This window comes from Cyprinodon tularosa, unplaced genomic scaffold (genome assembly GCF_016077235.1).
Source record: "Cyprinodon tularosa strain WSP-4 unplaced genomic scaffold, ASM1607723v1 ctg442, whole genome shotgun sequence".
In the NCBI taxonomy this organism is placed as follows: domain Eukaryota; kingdom Metazoa; phylum Chordata; class Actinopteri; order Cyprinodontiformes; family Cyprinodontidae; genus Cyprinodon; species Cyprinodon tularosa.
The window spans coordinates 647,410-663,201 of NW_024039166.1; the positions used below are offsets into that span (position 1 = coordinate 647,410).

Below are 15,792 nucleotides of genomic sequence, written 5' to 3' on the forward strand. Positions count from 1 at the left end.
TTATTGAGCACATGAAGAGGTCATGGCTTCACTGTGAGTAAATATATGTGCATCTAGAAAAGCTGTCAGCTCTAAAGGGGCAGACAATAAGCTTCATGAGCGTGACATGATGAGGGACCTGCCTGAGCAACCAACCAACCGCCGCAGAAAATAATCACAATCTTTCAAACACACACTGTAACCCTACCTTTACTTAATCTGTTTGGGTGTGCATTTGTTCGAGCATTTCTTTTCAGGGCCTCTCAGCGGTTGGTATGAAAAAAATGTTCCTCAGAACAGAGGGAAATTCCTCTTTTTGTCAGGGAAACTGTAGTCTGATTGCACAACCTATAGCCTCATCAGTGCTCCAAGCATGCAGACGCTCCTCTTTCCCTCCCATCAATCACCCGTCTGTCAGTTAACACACAGGTGAGACCAAGGCTGAGACCAGTATGCACAACATGAAACCTAATCACGAGAATTCAGTTCTGACGTTGTTTCAGCTGCAGGTGATGAATCCGTCTGGGATCTGAGAAGCAGAGATACCAAGAACACGCAGCATGGAAAACTCCCAGTTAATTTGCCATGGATCAGTCCTTGTTGATACCGAGTGCTAAAGAAGTCAGGTCTAAATTCCACATGCGGGGGCAGGAAGAAAACATTCATCATTTTTGGTTTACATAAAGACTTTGAAACACAATGTTAAAGTTGTAGGGAAACAACCGTTGCATTTCTGAAATTATACACCAGTGAATAAAGTGAATGTGATTGGTCGATTATCAAGGGGGCGGGATTGTTGTGGTGGAAGGTTCGCAAGCAAGTTTGATTGTGGCCGGTTTCTCGGAAGCATCTTGCTAACCAGTTAGCAATTTAGTGCTAGTAGGTTCTCAATGGGAAATTCTATTAGGACCAAGTAGCACTAAATTGGTGACGTCAAAACGACGCTGTCAAGGAACGCTATGGACAGCGGAAACATGCAAGAGGAGGAGAGTTTAGTGTCGGAGGTCGTGGATTAGTCTCCTCTGTCATCCATTTTTTATTTAGAGGAGGAAAGCGGGGACAAAGATGTTGTGGAAGGGCGGCAGAAGCTTGGTTTGGTGTAGAAGGCTTACAGTCGTACATGTTTGAGCCCTTGCCTCGCAACGCTGCCAGTTCTGTTAGCTCTACGCCTGCTGAAGACACAGACGTCCATCCCCGTGAACACTGGGACGGAAGTCAATGGGAAAGGAAATTATTCTTATTTCAACTGTTGGGTATATTAGCTGCGACATATGAATCAAGATACTATGACCGAAAAAAATTGATTGACAGATGACCGTTGATATACGATTGGTCGAATTTAGGTGTTCAGGCTGACGTATAACTAACTGGCCTGCAGAAGATAATGGAAAAAAAACAGATTTTAAGACAGGATTATTTTATTTTTATATACATGTTTAAGGCAGAATGATTTAACATTTAAATATGATTTCTCTATGACTATTAGATATTGCACGATTTTGTTGAAAAAAATCAAGATTGTGATTTATTTTATCTTGCTTCTGCTCTAACATGTTTGCCTCCAGAGTTTGATTGTATTCATGGTGTTGAAAGCTCTCTTGTCTAGAGTCTATTGTCGCAGGATTTTACTGTAGTGTGGAAAAGTGCTTCCTTCTAGCGTGGATGTGCGCGCTAGTCGCAACTTACTTCTAACTCATATGTTATGGCAAACCCACTTTAAAGGTAATACTCTAACCTAAAGGACGGGGGCGAAAATTTGTGTCTTACACTCGTAGCTGTTAATGTGGCAGTAAAATGTTGTGCTTCTGCGTTTTTTGAAATTGCATATTTTTACTGTTATGTTGCAAATGCAAAAGTATATTCAGACCTATCAGAAATGCTTATTATATTCCCAGACCTTGGATATGTTATACCTTGGTCACAGCTTTATCCACGTAATGCATTCATAAATGCTCAAAAAACAAGAATACAATTAATAATTTGGAATAGCAGTTTCTACACTGTGAAAACAACCTAAAAATGAGTAAAAACTTCTTAAGATATAGTTGCCCTTAATTTCAGAAGGCAAATAAGATGATCTGCCAATGGAATGAGTATAAAATAAGATAATTAGACATTATGCTTTTGAAGTTAGGGATTGCATTTTTTTTTTTTCTTATATTTTTTCTTATTTTAAATGTAAATCGTCTATTTCCACTGGCACTTACCAGCTCAATGCAAGGAAAAAAAAAAAGCACTTATTTTACTTAAATTTCAATCTTTTTCAATGTAGGTATATTTTCTTAGAAGCATAATGTTGGATCTTAACACTCTTTGTTTTCATTTTATATTAACCAGCTTTCTGCACTGATTAAACCTCTATCCGTAGACTGAAAGATACATCCATCCATACTTAAATACATACATAGATAAGATGGGCTGAAACACATTGAAAACTTAAAAATCCAAGTTTGAAAAGTGAGACGACTGCATATAGAACCAGTGTCTAACAAACACTCTTGGATATCATCTGTGAGACGTGCAAACTGAAATTTTTCCAGCATCCCTAACCTGACTGATATCATCCCCGTCTCTGTGTTATGTAATGGTCTGCTGCGGTTTGATTGTTTAGAACTCGATGAGATGCACATTGATGAACATAAACACATACGTGTGGCAGCAGGAATGAGCTCACTTGGTCAAATCTGACAGATAATCAGAAGGTGAATGTAGCCACTGCTGTTTATGGATGACTATCTCATGTTTACTTAAGTCGCCTCATCAGCGGAGGGCAGCATTCCCCTTTATGACCCCCTGCAGGAGAAAGGACCCTCACACATTTACAACTCCTGACAATGATTATCCCCAAGCTACCTGAGCTCTGAGTCACGTCTGAAAAATGGCAAAACATGCCGACGTGGACAAGCGGGAGCCTTGTGTCGAGCCTTGAGTCAAGAAGGAGGAATGCCGCCATCTGATGATTAACTATGATGTTAACTGTGGATAAAGCGTGGGCTGTCTGCCGTGTCTCACACACACACAATCGGAGTCGGGTACCCGTCAGGACTGAGCGTAATCCAACAGGTCCCGGCTTGTGATCTCAGCATTCTTTCAGAGAGAGTGCTATGCCAGCGTAGGTGTGTACGAGCTTAATGTTTTGATTCACAAGGGCAACATTTTGTCAGACAGGGTATAATTAATCATGCCCATCAGTTCATGCTCTGAGTTCCAAGGTGTCCTTTTACCAAGCTATTTGCTTTAAGACATTTAGAGGATTATATTTCTCAACTCATTTGAAAAAAAATATTTGCGCCTTTAAATATGTTATTTTATGCAGCATCAATATTTTACAAAGCTGTAAAAAAAAAGTATTTGGCTTCAAACAACTTTCTCCTTTTTTATAATTTAAGTTGTGGAGATCAAACCTTTTAATATCTGATATGCTGGTACTCTTGCAAATTATCATTTTAATTGTTGCACAAGCGATTTGTCTTATGGATAAAAAGTAGAAATGGTAAATGGCATGTACTTGTATAGCGCCTTTACTTAAGTCAGGAGACTTGACCCAAAGCGCTTTACACTACATCCATTCACGCACACACTCACACACTAATGGTGGCAAGCTACATTGTAGCCACAGCTGCCGTGGGGCTTCACTGACAGAAGCAGGGCTGCCGTACACTGGCGCCACCCTCTGACCACCATCAGTAGACGGTGCAGGTGAAGTGTCTTGCCCAAGGACACAACGACACTGAAAGTCAGAGTCGGGGCTTGAAACGTTAATCGTTAGATTTCAGGGCAAACTCCTACATCTGACGCCACTGTCGCTCATAGAAGTGAGAAATAATAGAAATATTGAAATAGATCAAAGTAGATCAAATAAATTAGAAAAATGAAGCTGAACTCTATCAATTTGAGCATCTCTTTACATTTGGCATCGATATATATATATATAATTCTTAAAAGAACAGCAGATACACATGGTGGTTGTAGTATGATGGTTTGGTTCTGCTTTACTTTAAGATATTGCTGATATTAATCTAATAATTAAATTAGCTCTACAAGAGGATCCTGACAGAGAATTTCTCTTTTTAACTTCTCTTGTTTTTTTTATGCATCTGTGTGTCGTTACTAACCTCCCTCCCCGTTAATGCTAACACCTTTTAAAAGCCTAACCAGGGACGAAGGCTGCAAATTAGCCCATGGCTACAAGCCTTATGTACTTGGACATCGGCCACCTGTTTGGTTGCAATGTTTAATTGTACTGTCCCTGTCAAATAAACAAATAAATAAAAAAAGTTTGACCAACAGCTGCTGACTGAAAGCCTAATAAGGTTTTGCAAATAGTTCACCTTGTCATGGCTGGAAGTAGATGTTAGCGTTTTTTAGGTATGTGGTAAAAAACTGCAGGCACCAGTATAATAAAAGCAAACTTATTTTGCTTTCATGTTTCAACATTTTTTGTTAATTAAAGCGTTAAACTGTTTCAGTGGAGTGATCATAGCGCTCTGCATCAGCTGTGCTGTCTGTCTCCCTGCCAGCTTCTCTGATTGGTTCACTAGAAAAACGATCTAGAAATAAGTAAAACTTTCTTAAATTAAGAGTATTTATCCTTAATTTGAGCAGGTAAACAAGATTATTTTTCAATGGAATGAGTATTTTTATTCTTAAAATAAGATAATTAGATAATATGCACTTGAAATAAAACAATGCAGTTGTGTTTTCTTATTTTACATGTAAATTGTCTTGTTTTATTGGCAAAATGTCTCTTTTTCGATCCTCAATTCAAGAACAAATGCAGTTATTTTATGCAAAAAATGACTTATCTAGATTTAGTTTTTTCCAGTGTTGTTGCACGTCAAGCAGCAAAAGTTCAGTTTTTCCAATTCCAGCAGCAGCTGCTTGTGAAATGCGTTACACACCTCAGATGCTCAGAAGCTCATGCGGCGCTGCTTTGGCTGCTCAGATGCATCAAGATCCGCTGCCCTAACTGCTCTAGACGCACTGCAGGACCTTTTAATGCACCCTGATGTGCATCAACCATTGACTTTGGATGTAAACCAGCTGTTTCTGCTGCTTCAGTCGCGTGCGGTCTGAAAGTAGCTTTAAGCCAAGTCAAGATGCTGCAGAAGGATGTTGAAGATGTTGTTCATGCTTTAAAAGCCTTCAAATGTGGACAAATTAAAAAAGAAACACCTAAGAACTTTGGAAGAAAAGCCTCCAAACAATAAAAGACTAGTTTCTAGTTACTATAGATTGCAAAAACCAAAGGTTTTTAGTTTATGGGGTGACATGTAGGGGGTGGTTTCAAACATTTGATTTCATTTAACAGATGAAATAATTTATAAAAGTAGTTGCCTTTGAATTTTCCAGACCTGAAATATTGAGGGGTGTTGGCAAATAGTTTTTCAAAGCTCTGTGTCTTTGAGGACCAGCACTCACTCAGCTTCTTCTCATCTGCAGCTCATGTTTGTTTATCTTGGGAACAAAATGATCTAATTTATCAGGCGTTCTGCTCTGCAGTTCGTCTTTTTGTGATTCTTACGTTTGCATGAGTCTGGAGCCGTGTGAGGGCGATGCGGGTCTCTGTAGAAGCCAGCTTTGCATTTGTCACACAGACGCCCTTCCGTGTTGTGCAGACAGTCGCACACGCCTCCGCTTCTCTGGCCGGACTCGCGCCATGCCTTCCAGTCAAAATGGCAGCTCTGAGCGTGTCCGTTACACTTACACTCTGGTGATGAAAGAAAAGAATAACAAAGTCAGCAATATTTATTTATTAAGGAGTGTAGATTTTTACATATAAATAGAAATACAACTAAGAGATGAAACAATCAGATCTTTATACTAAGAGGTGCGCCAAGCAGTAATTATATCTGGTTCTAGCTGTCAGTGCTGATATTAGAACCGGATTTAAAACTTTGAATTAAAAAAAATCTGGCCTTCACTGACTGATCAGGAGTTATAAATGGTATAGGCTGAGTTGGTGTAAAAGAAGATCTGAGTTTAATAAAGGAAAATTAAAAAGGACTTAATGTTTAAGTTTAGGTTTAACATATTTTATCAAAAATGCCAGCTAGTAAAGCTAATTCTTAACGTCTTAGCTCCCACCGTTTTATAGTTTGTGCACAAACGAATTGCCTAGCCCAATACCATGTACCTGTAAAGTCATATAAATCCCACATACTTGTGATGTATCTGATTTGAAAGATTAGACCTCTGGTTTTAAAGCGTTTATAAATAATAACTCAGAATGCATGAAAGTTGCACTGGTAAAATGTTTACCAATAGAGATATGTTAGACATCATTCGAAAGATTAGATTCTCCACAATTCAACCACCTAAATAATTTTATGGACATAGCGAGGACCACAGCACAATTGACAAAGATATATCAGCATGTCAAAATGTAGCATGACAAAGCAGCCACAACAAGCAAGCATGTCTTTATTACTGCTGTTCTCAAAAGACCTAATATTTTCGAGAATAAAAAAAACAAATTTGATTCATGTTTGAAATTATGCAACTTGTTCTTGCAGCTTGGGTGTTTTACTCTCCCAATTTTCATGTATATATTCAGAAACTAGACTGCGTTAGCTTTCAAATAACTTATCACACATGTAATTTGGGCTTACAGTTCCTAAGTTATTTGCTTTTCCATTTGGGTATGCAAAATAGGCGAGAATTTCCCAAAATGAGGTGGATATTAAGATGTTAAACCTCTAGTTTGTGTAGATGGGAACAAACTCTGTATGTTTTTTCACAACCTGAGCTATGTAAATTCTAAAAAATTTCTTTTTTTTTTCTCTCATAAAATTTTATTTGTACATAAAAGGTCAATTCAACACAGTTGATCCAAATAAGGATACGTGCCAAACTGAATTATTTGAATTTTATGACAAATTTAACCATACAAAAAACTGATTTCTATATGTAGCTTTACACAACTTGATTCAAGCGCTTTCTTTTACAACATTTTAAATTTTCAGCTTTTAGGATTTTGACTATACATTTTTTGTGCGTATCCAGTTATTTCTACTCTCGTTTCCGACTTATGGATACTGAGAAAGGAACTTATGCTTGATTCCTGGAGTAGATTGGTAAATAAGCCCAGTTAATGTAATCTAAAATGTAAAATGGCACACATATACATATATCAGTAGATGCATAAAAAATAAGCGTTTATGTATATTACTTTTACTTTTTGTGGAAAAAATAGCTCAGCTGGATAATTACATGTGATTTTATTTTATGGAAAATACAACTAGATATTATTTTTATGTGGAGTGTTACAGGAAAAAAAATGAGCCCATTAATGCCAGGACAGAACATGTTTTGTAACACCAGAAGACGAAAACGAGGTAGAAAGTAAAAATTATGAATTCGAATTTGATGACAGATTATTAGTTAATAGTGTTTGTTGCATATAGTAAGGTTACAATTGAGTTAATCGTTTTCTTTAGGATCAACTTATTCTAAAAAGGTACAACATGTTGGATTCTGTTTACAAATAAGTTTGCTGTTTGATGGGAACCAAAATGGGAAGTCAGATCTATTAAAAGGATATATGCTTTAGTCTGTTCAGACCTCCTATAGTCTGCTTTAATATTAACCTTATGCATGTCTATAGACATTAAGAAAATGTATCTTCCCTTCAAGCAGCTTCTTAGATGTCTGCTTCACTGATACTGAAAATGACAATTAGTCCCTGACGGTTTTCTTGTCTTCATCACCTGGTTGTGCTAAAGTATGATGCCTTCAATGACTGGATTTTTAGGGCAGACACGTGGGGCCGACCAGACGCAAATTAGACTTGCGTAATAAATGGCCCAGTTTAAGTTAATCTATCTCTGGGGAAAAAAAAAAAAAAAAAAAAGAGTCTAAGCATGTTTGACTTTGCTTACTGTGACATTCGTGCGGTGCTCCTGTCAGTCCATCAGCGGGCTGCCAGGGTCGGTCGTTGTAAAGAGGAGCGCAGCGCTCGCAGTGATCCCCAGCAGTGTTGTGTCTGCACACGCACTTCCCATGAACCTGCAATAAAAACCATGAAACTCGTTAACTAAAGGAGACGGTATTTAAACACCCAATGAGTCTTTTTGTTAATTCACTAAGACATTTGTTTCTCTAACTGTAGTGTTTTTCTATAATGGGATTTTATTAGAACTTAAGACAGCCTCTGTTCACCATGTAAATAGTGGGGACGGAATTTTAGAAATTAGAACATAATTAAGGTTGACATTGAATTATTTATTAAAAAACAGCAGTATTGTTTAGATTTTAGAGGCACAAAGTGAAGCAGAAGATCATCAGTATATATCAAAATGTTTTCGCAAGATGGATAAAATAATATTTGCAGTCACAAATTAGAACAGCAGAGTGTGAGGACGTTCCTGGAATTTATACTCCAATGAACACTTAGACCTGTGAATCCCTTACTTCTTAATTTGGTCTTTCCGTTGAGCAGCTAACATCCAGTTAAAAAAAGGTATACATTTCTGTATGCGTCATCCATCTAACCTTAAAATAAAAGGAACACTTCCAGTTAGTTCTTGAAAGCCTAAAAATATGATTTTCAGGCTGGTTATAAGGTTGCCTGAACAAAGCTCCATTCTGACAATACAGAGTGAATAAAAGGACATTATATGAACTTTCTGAGGTAGTGAAAAAGGTTCTTTGGTCAGGAAGATTAACATCCCTGATGTTTTTTTTTTTTTGGAACAAATAGTTTGTTTGCTTCAAACTATAGAGGAAAATAAGTCCTACCAGTTCTTTATAGAGGTTCAGATTATTGAGGAATGGCTCCTTCCTGGGGCCCCCTTTTTATCATTGTCTGGTGGAGATTTTTTAATTATCTGTACCTACCCTGGGATATAGCTTTATAGCCAATTGGTCTATTTTAGAGTAACAATTCTTGCTGGTTTTGACATTCTTTGGTTCTAAACTGGCTAAAATATGAAATTCACTATTCTACACTAAAAATAGATTGTATTAAAGCAAGGTTTGAAATTTATCAAACATTTATTCTTTTTGCCATCAATTAACCATAGAATAAGGCAGGAAAAGGCAATTGGTTTATTGTTTTAGCTTTACACGATTCTGGAAAAAGAGGTAAAGAAAATGGCTAAAAAAAAGATGTGTATATAAACTACAGAAGTCAGATACATGGGCAAGCCTGAAAACTTATATAGCAAAAAATTAACCTTGGATTGATAATAGATGAATCTGTCCTGTGCCGATTTGCTTGTGCAGAGAAACACCCATGCAAGATCCCCACTGCCAGTCCTCAAAAGGGAATATGGTCCGTTTTGAAGCCTGAATAATGTTGAATTACACTTTTGCACACCTGAAATAATGAGTGCAAGAGGGATGTGCCATTTAATTCACCATAATAATCAAATTTTTTCTTTCCAAGCATTTTCTTCTGAAATTAGGGACTGAAAGGTGATTATTTTTGCTTCATTGCTGGAAATAAAAATGGGCCTCTGCGCTGAAAAGGCCTGTGTGTGCGATTACAAGTATGTGTGTATGAGAAGAGTACAAGTATGCAGTGCAGAGAGCACAATAACAGTCTCCTTGTAATTCCTTTGAGCTGGAATGCTATGCATGCTGGATAATGATTGAATGGGGGGGGGGGGGGGGGGGTGTGCATCTGAGGAAGCTCTTTATTTGTTTGCGTTACACTGTTCAAATGTAATGTAGGACACACAATTATACAATGATTAGGTAGGCACTAATCAACGCGCACACATGCCTGCCAAAGCTGCAAACACACACTGGTGAGGGATGCTCGACACGCTGATCTAAGAACGGCTTTAAATGCATCCACATGCTATAGGAAGGAGCTGTAAACAACACGCCCTGTGCATTCACCAGCAACAAGCTGCTGCTTTTATAGACCCTATACTCACACTAACCGGGGGCATGGTTGCACAAATAAGAGGTCCAAACAAGCAAGGGGCTGCAGAACCTCATGACATTTCTCACAAAAAGCAAGAAGTGATTCATTAGGAAAGAGAAGACAAGAGATGACAAAAAAGGGTAGATATGGAGAAGACCAGACAGGTGGTATTTAAACCAATTTCACATGTTTACCATGCCGTGATAGGGGACAATTAACAAATGTACACGCTGAAAGCTGCATACACCCAGTCGTGTAAACTCAACAGGGCTTGACTCATGGAGCCAATAGAGAACAGCACTTTTGAAAATATAGAGTATAATTCTTTACATTTTCTTTAAATGTTGTTTGTCATTTTGAAAGTTGAAATGTAATAATTTAATACTGTAGATTATTAGAACATGGAGGTTTAGGTTACTCTAAGTAATCGTTATGCTGCTATTGGCTTAGGGTGCTGGAGGACACCACTATTCATCATTCTATCTATATTTTCCAATTCTGCAGTAATTGTTAGTTCAACAATCTCTGCTTTTACTTGTCAAAGTAGTTTTGTTTTATCTGGTAATGTCTGGCTGTGACTCCTAGATGGAAATATCTGCTGGGCTGCTGCGGTCAATAACTTCCATTATAGATTATAGAGTTTGGCTTGTTTTTCATGCTTAGTACTGTCTCCCCCCGTAAACAAATTTCAACTGTTGCTACATACTCATCCAGAAAGAGAAAATTTAGCAAAATTAATAACTTGATGCAATTAATTGGTTCTCCTTACATGGAAAACTTTTAACCAATTTATCTGTATGATCTGATTGCATTTCTCTGTAAAATGCCTTTAAATTTTGAACTGGCGTTATATGAATAAGTTGAATTACAGAGAAACTCTCTACCTGTTTTGTATGACTGACTTTTTCCCCATTATTCCTTGTAACATAGCTAAAGCTCTATCAGCAGGGTATGTACGGGTGCTGGAAATCCTTGCAAATGCTTGCATTTTGACGTTGTGTTTTCAAGGTTTGAAAAGTGCTTATATTTTGGATGAAATGGCTTGAAAATGCTTGAAATTGTAACTATTTCTTTCGCAACAAATGCCTATCTAACTGAATCGTGTGTTTATTAAATGGAGAAATAAAATGTTGGACAGCCCGAAAATGAAACCTGGTCGCTTATGTGTGACTGCGATCTGCCAGTCTATTTCCATGTGTGACTCCACCCCCATGAAACCACTAAGGCACCATGCCGGGAGGTTGACGTTTCAATGAACGTTGGCTGGAAGGTGAAAAATGCAAATTATGGATTAAATGGGGACAAACCCCACAAGTTGCCTCTTGTAAAGTCTGCAAAAAAGATTTGCAGCTTTTCACAATGGGCGAGTCTGCGCTGTCGAGTCACATGAAGGGTAAGTCATAGACTTTTTAAGTAAGCCAACTGAAGTAGCCTAGTACACGTTAAATTTAGCGCCTATTTGTTTACGCTAGTAACTGCTAGCTAGAAATTCACAGGCTAAGTTACTGAGTGAGAGTACGGTGTGATAATGTAATGTTAGTATTGCAGTGTTTCCCGCAGCACTATCTTGGCGAGGCGGCTGCCTCGCCAAACTCACGCTACCGCCTTGCCAACGTTCCAAAAAAAACAAAGTTTTAATTCATTGCCAGGCCCAGGCCTTAAAACAGCGATGATAACTCTACGGCTGATAATACTGAATTGCGACACCCTCTGGTTGGTTATATTACTACGCCATGGCAGAGGAGTAATTTTCTTTGATCATCATAAAGTAGGAGACGTGCGGGGGGAACGTCTTTGTCGTCTTCATCATCGGTGAACTATATGTGGAAAGGTCAGTAGTTAATTACAGGTACGAACCCTGTATCAGATTGAATAGTTGCCCTTTAAAACAGCTTCTCTGACCTCTGCTTTGGAACTCTGCAGCTCCTCCAGAGTTACCATGTTCCATCTTCTCCATCTGATGCTTTCTTACCCAGCCTGTCAGTTCAAGTGGATGTTTATATCTTGTTATGCTTCCAGCTGTACCAGACTTTTAATGAACTAATGAACAGAATGTCCTAGATTTCTTTAGATATTTTATTTTAATTTGAAGAACGTGCGCCAATAATAATGGATTCTATATTATGCAATACAGTGTTTATCTTCACTACTGAAGATTCCAAAATGAAATGAATGAAAATTATCTGCCATTGGAACAAGAATTTTGTCCCCTCTAGTAAGATTATTATAAAAACTGAACTTGAAATAAGATAATTGAGATGTTTTCTTCCATATATTACGTGTAAAAATACCATTAGCAGATTATTTTACTTCCCTTCCTAGTGCAAAACAGACTTAATTCATGAAGATTTTTACTTTTAGATCACATTATGCTGGAAACCTATAGCAACCAACATTATCAGTGATGCGTTGCTCTATTCTCCATATCGCAGAAAAAAATTCTAGTTCCTCCAATAATTCCTCTGGAATCTAATTTTCAAAGATTTTAAACTGTAGGAATGTTAGAATGGAAACTTTTAGACATTGTAAAACCAAATTTGCAGTCCAAATGGCACTCCACACAGTTTTTTTGCTTTATCCTTTAAGAAAGACAAAAAGAATCTAACCATAGATTGAAAATAAATTAATCGGATGTCACAGTTGCAGGTGCACATGGAAAAATTGTGAGTATTATAAATTTGGAAAAGCTGGACAGGGACATGAAGAGAGCATGGCTTTAGAGGAGAAACGAAACACAGCTACTCTCAATTAGTGGACTAATTGCTTGTAAAGCAACTGCTGCGGACCGTGGATGTCACCGAGTGTGTGTTGGCTTTGTGGCTAACCATCAGACAGTGTAATCACCCTGAACCGCAAAACCCCTGTGGAGGGACAACAAACAAACGAGCCCTTTTCGTCTTAGCTTCTGAGCAGTAATGACTGTCGGGGCAACTTTCTCTGCACAAGTGGTCACACTTGGTGAAGACAAAACATTGCATTCCTAACAATACTTGAGGTAGACAAAAACAGGCCCAACTATGAGTCAAGTTTATGCAACAGGGAAAGGTAAGATTTCAATTCCTAAAATTTGAATTAAAAACGGTAAAAAAAATAAGTAAACATGCATTCCTTCTGTCCTTCCTGGGATCAGTTGTAATCTCTGCTCTCATCTCATGTCTTGTGCTGCTCTGCTTATTTGGGTTTTTGCCAGAACCAGCAGCTTTCAGTCAACACGGATGCGAGGCGCAAAATGCTGATAGGCAGGAAATAGCCACTTATATAACCTGTATGTGTTTACAAAATGGTCCAACATGGCTCTTGTTACAGGTCCAACGCCCTGAGGAAATGTGATGAGGAGAGGAAATCTTTGATGCAGCAAGACACATTTCTGTTAAAAGGCAATTAATGAGCCTTTATGACCAGTTATTTTGACATGCAGAGGAGAGGTTTTGAGTCTTGTGGTTTAGAGGCCGGATTTTCTGCCCTCAAAGCAAGGAAATCCTTGTGAAAACCAAAGAGCTACTTGGAATTTCTTGGCATGGCAGTAGTCAGATTTTAAGATTTAAAGGGTTGTGCCCAATAAATCAGATATCAGCAGCTTTCGTCTCAGCAAAGGAAACGCATAAATCCTCCTGTGTACTCATGTAAAATATGCCAAAAATGTTCTGTTCTACATCCAAAGTTGAGATGAAAACCTTTTAGTTGCTTATCTGGGTCTGGTATCTTTGACTTTTGCGTCTTTTAATGGCAGCGTCGGAGGTTTTCTATGCATTGGTTTTGAAATCTCTGCACTTGGCATTCAAAAATAACCAAAAGAAGAAACCCAAACATGTTAGCTTCAGTCTATAAAAGTTAAAACAAATAGATTTGTATCACAAAAGTTTATTTTTCTAAGGTGTCTGATAAGGAAAAGAAGCCAAACAGCTGATGGAGAGATTCTTTATTAAAATAAACACCTTTTTTTCAAGGTTTATTAAGAAAACTTTCACTTTCATGTGAGGCTTTGCTGGTTTCGGATAGAGCTAAGTGTCCTTCATTTGTGTCGGTGGAGATGTAGAGATTGACAGGATCTCCCCCATGACACACTTAAAACATGGCCTATTTACACCTTCATCAACAAACACGTATTTCCAACCCATGACCTTGTTATAAACATAGAGGCAGATGTTTATCTGACCTGAGGAAGCAGAAAAGACGGAAAGGTGACCCCTCCTTGAGAATGTTAGAAACAAAACAGCCGACACAAAGAAAACAAACTTCTGCTCTTGAAGTGTCTAATCCAAAAATCTTGATTTTTCACCAAAACATGGAAAAAAAAAATGTCCAGAGGGTGTGATTAGTTTAAGATAATGATCAAAGACTGGAAAAATGTGTCAGTTTATCTAAACAAGACGAAAAAGGAAGAGTGTTGCTATCAGCAGCAGTCCTGAAAACAGGTCTATTAGCAATGAGATGGTAACTACTGGCAAGAAATAAAAAGTTCTTTTAAGTCGTTTTTTAGTCAGGGGTCCAGGATTAGAATAAACTGGCAAAGCTTGATTACAAGCTCTAGTTTGATGGAGAGCTTACACACTGTGACTGTGCTCGCTGTTTATTGGACGTCCTGTGTTGCTTAGAGGCTTCTGCACACAGTTATTACTGCCTATAATGGTGTACATCCGAAGCAGTAATGGTAGTGAATTACAGGTTACAGCCATGTTTAAGCAAACTTTTTTTTTTCTCTTAAGATTTCAAAGCCAGTAAAAAATAAGCTGCACACAGTGCTGTTAAATTGTAATTGTCTCCTTACTCATTTATTCACCTTTTTTATTTTTATTTTTATTTTTTTTGGGTTCAGAACACCTTCTAGGACAAAGATGGCCTAAAGGATACTAAATACATATATATATATGTATATATACACCCAGAACGGCAAGAATATTTGCCTGCAAATCTAATATCTGTGCAAATATTTGGCTGAAATGGCTTTCATCAAGTTTTTAAGATAAATTATGTATTTTTTTTCTGACCCTCTCTTTGCCAAATAGCTTTTTATTCAACCACCTTGGAGAGTTTTTAAGGATTAATGCTCTGATTAGCTTCTCAGTCAGCTCTAAGCGCTTACTTTGGCTAGGCCATTCCAAAACTTTGGTTTTAGGTGGACTTCCTGGTGCACTTTTGATAATTTTCCTTCAAAACTCAAGTCCTCCTTGAGTATTTTCTGGTAGAAAGCTGAATTCAAGGCTTCATTAACTACACAAAGACATGTCTTAAAAGGCAGCAAAGCAGCTCAACTACCACCATGTTTGATGGGACTATGGTGTGCTTTCTATAATATCTTGTAAGATTCATGCCAGATTGATGAGGACACCCAAAGCACAGATGCATTGATGAATTTTTGATTTCAGAAGCCCGGGGCGACGCAAGTATTTTGTAATATAACCAACTTCAGCAAACTCAAGGAAGCAGTCCTTCACTTTGACCTGCGGTTCTCTGCTGGGTCCAAGTGCTCGATGATTGTCTGTGTACTGTAGCATAACATATTTTTTGGACAGTAAAACGTGCAGGGGACCAAAACGGACATATTAAAATAAAATTACGTCCATGCACTTTCGGCATTTGGAATTAGCCTTTCTTCTTTTGGGTAAGCAGGGCTTAGTCTAAAAACTCTCCCCAGTCTCTTTTTTTCTAATCATGAAGTCTGATCTTAAAAGTATAGTGGAGGATGTTATTTTTCCGGGTGGATCATCTGAATAAGTGGTCCTCCTAATGGTCAATCATTCTGGTGATATGTTTACGTAAGGCCGTCCTACGTTAGCCTGGGTGCCATTCCGAACTTAGTCCCGCCCATTGCTCAGTAGTAGCGCGAGTATGATCGCCCACTCTCTGGCGATCCAATCAAATTGTCAGGGCGGGCTTTATACGATGATGGACAGATGAACAGTAACGTAATCAACCATGTGACCAAAGCGCGCATGGGT

General features: G+C 38.1%; 1 protein-coding gene across 1 annotated transcript in view; it reads right to left on the reverse strand.

Moving 5' to 3' along the window:
* Window positions 1–15,792, reverse strand: part of ntn4 (netrin 4) — a 40,374-nt gene that overhangs the window by 10,416 nt on the left and 14,166 nt on the right. The window contains exons 4-5 of the mRNA XM_038300222.1: window positions 7,860–7,986; window positions 5,504–5,689 (exon numbers count right to left, since the gene is read on the reverse strand). Coding sequence (XP_038156150.1) covers window positions 5,504–5,689; window positions 7,860–7,986 — 313 coding nt within the window. The remainder of the gene's footprint in view (window positions 1–5,503; window positions 5,690–7,859; window positions 7,987–15,792) is intronic.